Source organism: Sinocyclocheilus anshuiensis, unplaced genomic scaffold (assembly GCF_001515605.1).
Source record: "Sinocyclocheilus anshuiensis isolate Anshui unplaced genomic scaffold, SAMN03320099.WGS_v1.1 scaffold106, whole genome shotgun sequence".
NCBI classification, from domain to species: Eukaryota; Metazoa; Chordata; class Actinopteri; order Cypriniformes; family Cyprinidae; genus Sinocyclocheilus; species Sinocyclocheilus anshuiensis.
In genome coordinates, this window is record NW_015542347.1 from 130,839 (window position 1) to 136,857 (window position 6,019).

Below are 6,019 nucleotides of genomic sequence, written 5' to 3' on the forward strand. Positions count from 1 at the left end.
CCTTGAGCAAGGCACCGAACCCCCAACTGCTCCCCGGGCACCGCAGCATAAATGGCTGCCCACTGCTCCAGGTGTGTGTTCACGGTGTGTGTGTGTTCACTGCTGTGTGTGTGCACTTAGGATGGGTTAAACGCAGAGCACTAATTCCTAGTACCATACTTGGCCACATGTCACGTCACTTTTATGTGGCTCTTTCATCTTTCTTCTCTCATACTGCATCAGTAACTCGTTCATTCACTCAGTCCGTCACCTCTCTCGACTCGCTGTGGACACTGTTCTGCCGTCTCCTCTCTGTTGTTTGATTCTTGCTGAAGAAATAGGGGTTTTTAGGCCCTGCGTGGCTTTAGGAAAGCCTGTAGGGACGCCACTGAGGATACTCTTCTTGTTGTGTGTTGTTGACGAGTCTCTGGATCTTCCTGATCGTCTGCTTGCTAGCGCACTTCCCGCGGTTTCCGTCCCAGCTGGCTGGAGGAGCTCTTGGGTATCTGGGATGGAAGGGCGTTTATTATAAGGGCTGGTGTGTTTTAAAGCCTGGCTGGTGCTGTGTTGGAAGACCAAAAGCTTTGCTTTCAGATAACATGTAATACTGCATCAAATAGGACATGTATGTTAATGAAATGAGAAAAAGAATATATAAAATGTACAACTTTTGTAAATGGGTGTCAAGAGTCAAAAAAACATACATACCTTTATTCAGATATAAGTTCAGGGTCAACAGGATTTTTGAAAGAAGTCTCTTATGCTCACCAAGGCTACATTTATTTGATCAAAAATACTGTAAAACAGTAATATTGTGAATTATTATTACAATTTAAAATAACTGTTTTCTATTTTAATATATTTTAAAATATAATTTATTACCGTGATGGCAGAGCTGAATTTTCATTACACCATTACTACAATTTTTGTCTTTGCCAAATAAAAGTATTAATTTCTTTAAAATAAACAACAACTTTTAAATGGTAATGTCATTTAACATTATAATTAACATTATTAAAGTAAAATAAATATGCGTGGGTGTATATTCTGCTACACTCTACAAATGTAGATGATAAATGACATTAAGTTGTTAATTTAATCTATTAATTGTATTTACTTTATATTCATATTTTTCATGGACAGAACATGAATCTTTTGTAACATTACAAATGTCTAAGGTTTGATAAATTTTTTTTGCATCCTTGTTGAATAAAAGTATTTATTTCTATCTAAATCTTACTGATAATTTTGAACGGTAGCATATATGAAGAATTAAATAGTTATTTTCCTGTTTTGTCTGACGTTAATAATTATAAGCAAGCATAATAAAACTAATGTTTTATGACATTTTGAATAAAAACATGAGATACCACATTTAAAGTCTTTATTGAGTAAAAACTGTACTACAGTAGGTTCTGTTGATGTAACTGAAGCTTAAGTCAATGCACTGTGACTGTGGATGTGAAACTCAATATGACATGTTTTTACTTTTCAGCAAATGTGTGTGTGTGTGTCTTGTCAGTGCAGATCGGCTGCGGTACTCAGTAGATAAGTGCTTTTGAAGACAAGTCTCCTCTGGGCTTCTTAATCTTGTCACAGTTCTTGATGATGACATCATACATCACAGCCTAGAGTTGAACGAATGGATGAAATCAGACACAGCCGTCTCACCAGACACATAAACACCACCGTACATTCAAATGAGAAACTGTGATGGTTTGTTTACAGTAAGCTGAGACTGAACTTACATAAGTGTTGCGAATCTCCAGGACTATGATGCGTAACTCACAGTACTGGTGCTGATCCAGTTCATGGACAAGCTGTCTGAAATCTCCCTGTTGCCAAGCAACAAACCAATCAAATTATCAGAAGCTCAAAGAATTCAAGGATCATGTCAACTGGTTTAATTGAGCTAAATCTAACATCAAATAAACTTACCACATGTGGCTGTTTGGAAGCCTTGGCTACAGCATCTCCTCTTTCACTGTAGTATCTGAGGAAACAGAAACACATCACAACTGCATATCCATGTCTAAAAAATTATTATTAAAAAATATATAAAATAACTAGTATTTATAATAAAGGTGTTTGACTCTGTTTGTAATGTAGTCTGGTCACTTACTTGGAAATCTGTGTCTGGAATCCCTCGATCTTGGTGCGGGTGTTGGTAAGCAGTTCAAAAACTTTTTCCTGTAGGAACATTTTTGCTTTTATTCACATAAAACTCACACAACTGTGTACTACTACTAAATTATATATAAATATAACACCGTTCAAAAATTTGGGGTCGGTGAGATTTTTTTTTGTTTTCCCTTATGCCAAGACTGCATTTATTTGATAAAAATACAGTAAAAACAGTAATATTGTGAAATATTATTACAGTATATTATTTGACAGCATTTCAGTATATTTTAAAATGTAATTTATTCCTGTGATGCAAAGCTCATTACTCCAGTTTTTTAGTGTTACACGATCCTTCAGAAATCATTCTAATATGCTGATTTGGAGCTCAAGAAACATTTCTTATTGCTAATGTTGAAAATAAATGTGCTGCTTAATATTTGTGTGAAAACTGTGAAGCGACCAGTCAACAGAGCAGGCGGGAGCACGTAAGTGTTTGCTTAATACTTTGTTTCCGCATCTGTTGTTTAAATTGTTACTTGCTGCTAAGGTTTATTTTGTTCTCTAGCTATTTCTACTGCTATTTTTCGTTGTAATTTGTATTTTTGATTGCACTTTATTTGTAATTAGAGTAATAGCCGTCGGCTAAGAATGAGCTTTTGTTATTTAAGTGCGAACTTTATTTTTGATTTGAGCAATTGCCCTGCTATAGGCTTTTGGGTGTGCTAATTTAACAAGGCGGCCACAGCTGTTTTCTCTGAAGTGTCGGGTGGCTGTGCATTTGTTTGTTGTCTGTCAGCTGAGGCGGAAGCGTCAGCGGAAGCGTTCAGCCCTCGTGTGAAGACCTACGACTTTACCTGCGCGACTTTAACCGAGCAACGAAACTGGCAACGCACTTAAAGGGATAGTTCACCCAAAAATGAAAATTCTAAACCCGTAAGACCTCCGTTCATCTTCGGAACACAAATTAAGATATTTTTGATGAATTCTGAGAGCTCTTTGACCCTCCCATAGACAACAACGTAATTACCACAATCAAGGTCCAGAAACGTAGCAAGGAGATCGGTAAAATAATCCATGTGACATCAGGGGTTCAACCGTAATTTTACGAAACTACGAGAATACTTTTTGTGCACAAAGAAAACAAAAATAACGACTTTATTCAACAATTCGTCTCCTCCGCGTTACCCTGGTGCCATTTTGGAGAGTATCCACTGAACATAAACAGCGTATGCTTTTCTGTGTCAGCTGCGTCATGCGGATACGTTGTTTTCGTTCAGATCAAAGCGTAAACAACATAGAAAACGTATCTGCGTGAAAATGCTTGAAACTTGGTATGACGAGCACTTCCTGTGTCTATTTTCCACTTTAAGATGAATCGCTTGATGTATTCCCCAATTGTAAGTCGCTTTGGATAAAAAAAATGAATAAATGTAAATGTAATGTAAATATATATATATATATATATATATATTAATGAATATTTTCATAAAAAATATGAATATTTTTATTAAAAAACACACGTTTTGTAACATTACATGTCTTTACTGCCTCTTTTGATCAGTGTAGTGTGTCCTTGTTGGAAAAAAAAAATACTGACCACAAACTTTTGAATGGAAATGCAATTTAACACCATAATTAATATTATTAAAGTAAAAGCAATGCATGTAGGTGAAAAATAGTCATATATATTTTTGCTAAAAAGTGTCATCCACACAAATTTATAAAACTTGCATGAATTACACATCATTTGAGTAATTGAGATAAACTACATATTAATTATTGGTTATGTTAATCTATTAACTATTTCTGAAGGTTTCATTGTTTTGTTTTTTTAAGTATCCCTAACTGGGACTCACTTTTTTTAACCACATGTGTAATGCATACATTTGTACAAATTCTAATCTAAACCTAAACATAAGAATTAATCACTTGACAAATGTTATTTCATTCTGTCACAAGATAGGTTAACTGACCTGTACAGCAACTCCAAAGTTGTTCCCATCTTCAATTCGGGGAATCTGTAGTTGTATCCACATTGACACCTGCACAGTCAGGTGCACAACACAAATATTACACAATGTACAAAAATGTACCAAAATGCTTTATTAAATGTATCAGAGCCAGCATACGTATTATAAAACCAGTTGATCAAATAGAATGTCAAAAAAAAAGGTTTTGACTTAAATGTAACTTAACTTTTGAGATCTGCATAATTATATATGATATATAATATATAACAACACTTCCTCACCGTGTTAAGACACTCCTTCAGAGTCTGAATCTCAGGTTTGATCTGTTTGAGGAGTTTCTCTACTGTGTCATTGCAGGCGATGGGACCACAGGGAGGACCTTTCAGATCACAATTAACATCATTAGGTTAAGAACAGAGATGGATGAAGACATACAATACTTTCTCAAAATCTACTTTAGGTTCTGTATAATTTCTATGACATTAACAGTGACTCAGTGCCACCCTGTGTTCACGCTGTGAATTACACCTTGTCATTTCGCATTTGGAGGAATTCCCAAGGTCTCGGGAAAAGAGAACCGAACAAGTAACATTTTCAGTTTCATTTTCCAAATTGCTTCTAAACCTTTACCTTCATCCTCTTTATCTTTATCTTTATCTTTATCTCCATCCTTCTTTCCCTCTTTGGCCTCTTTCTGTGTGAATAAAATGTCATTACCGGCCTAATCAATTACTTAAACCAAACCACAGACTGGCTTGAAGGTGCAATCAGAAAATCTATTAATTTAAAAAGAAATGAATGGAAACAGTAATGCTTGTTAATAATAAATGATGTGTTATGATTACCTCCTCTTTCTTCTTCCTCTTGAGCTCCTCTTTGGCAGGGTCTGGGATTGGGATGTCCAGAGGAGCCCTGATGATTGACAGATCCTTCAGACTACAGGAACCCTAAATAAATAACACACAATAAAAATGCAACATTTCTTAACCACAGCACAAACTATACTCAGCAAGTGTGAATGTTGATGAATGCACCTCAGTCATTCTTGAGACATGGGACAAAACAGGTCCAGCAAGGGTAACTGCTATTAGGGTTATAAATACAAATATTTTCAATTTTAAATGTCAGGAGGGATTAATAATAGAATGTATTTAACACAATTATCACCTTCAATTTAATTTTCTCATTATTATACCTTGCATTCAACGCGCTTTTCACTCATTATTACCAGACTGACTTTATTTCTGTCAGACATCTAAAGAAGTTCTTATTGAGAATTAACAGAGGTTTTAGATGTTGATGTTTCATTGAATGTTTCATTTGAAGTCACCAGAATCCTGATTAGTGGCACCTTTATTTGGGCTCTTGACCCTCTACTTTTTTTTTTTTTTTTTATAACTTTTAAACTAGGAACAAAATAGAGGGGGGAAAACAATATGGTACCAGTGGTTAGAACACATTTGTAAATGTTTTGTAAAAACTGGATTGAGCAATTGTGTGAATGAGCAATTAACAAATTATAGAAAATGTATGTAATTCATTTTACGGTGCCTTTATCTAAATATATACGATTATTCAGGTATTGTAAAATACATAAAAATGCCCAAAATATTGCTAATATATTGATAATTTAAAAATTTAAGTTAAAAAATATAGTTAACAAATTAAATGTATTTGATATATATTTAAGTTACTTACTTGTCCTGTTGCTATATATATATTAAAATAGAAATATATAAATGTTACAAAAAATACTGTTTACCTTTTCATGTATTTTAAAGTATAGAAATGTGTTAAAAATATTGCTAATAAATTTAAAACATTTTTTTTTAAGTCCAGTGAAATAAAATGTAATGAAACAAATAAATGTATTTGGGATATATTGCAGTTATTTATTTGACCTGATATATATATATATATATATATATATATATATATATATATAG

General features: G+C 34.0%; 1 protein-coding gene and 1 pseudogene across 1 annotated transcript; one reads left to right on the forward strand and one right to left on the reverse strand.

The window, feature by feature from the left end:
- The window catches only part of LOC107691440 (fat storage-inducing transmembrane protein 1-like), a 2,945-nt pseudogene extending 2,434 nt beyond the window's left edge, over positions 1 to 511 (forward strand).
- Positions 512 to 1,349: 838 nt separating this feature from the next.
- Positions 1,350 to 5,116, reverse strand: LOC107691441 (proteasome activator complex subunit 1-like). The gene is made up of 9 exons (XM_016490033.1): positions 5,108 to 5,116; positions 4,919 to 5,020; positions 4,704 to 4,767; positions 4,355 to 4,452; positions 4,077 to 4,145; positions 2,102 to 2,169; positions 1,918 to 1,972; positions 1,728 to 1,814; positions 1,350 to 1,607 (listed from the first exon to the last, which is right to left on the reverse strand). Exons 1-9 carry the CDS (start codon positions 5,114 to 5,116, stop codon positions 1,521 to 1,523), a joined length of 639 nt encoding a protein of 212 aa, XP_016345519.1. The 3' UTR covers positions 1,350 to 1,520.
- Between the last annotated feature and the right edge of the window lie 903 nt (positions 5,117 to 6,019).

Excerpts from the sequence above, each read along its gene's own strand:
- LOC107691441 (XM_016490033.1), bottom strand. Across the intron at positions 4,146-4,354 it reads TGAAGGAGTGTCTTAACACG|GTGTCAATGTGGATACAACT; the intron begins GTGAGGAAGTGT and ends CTGACTGTGCAG. Across the intron at positions 2,170-4,076 it reads ACTTTGGAGTTGCTGTACAG|GAAAAAGTTTTTGAACTGCT; the intron begins GTCAGTTAACCT and ends ATGTTCCTACAG.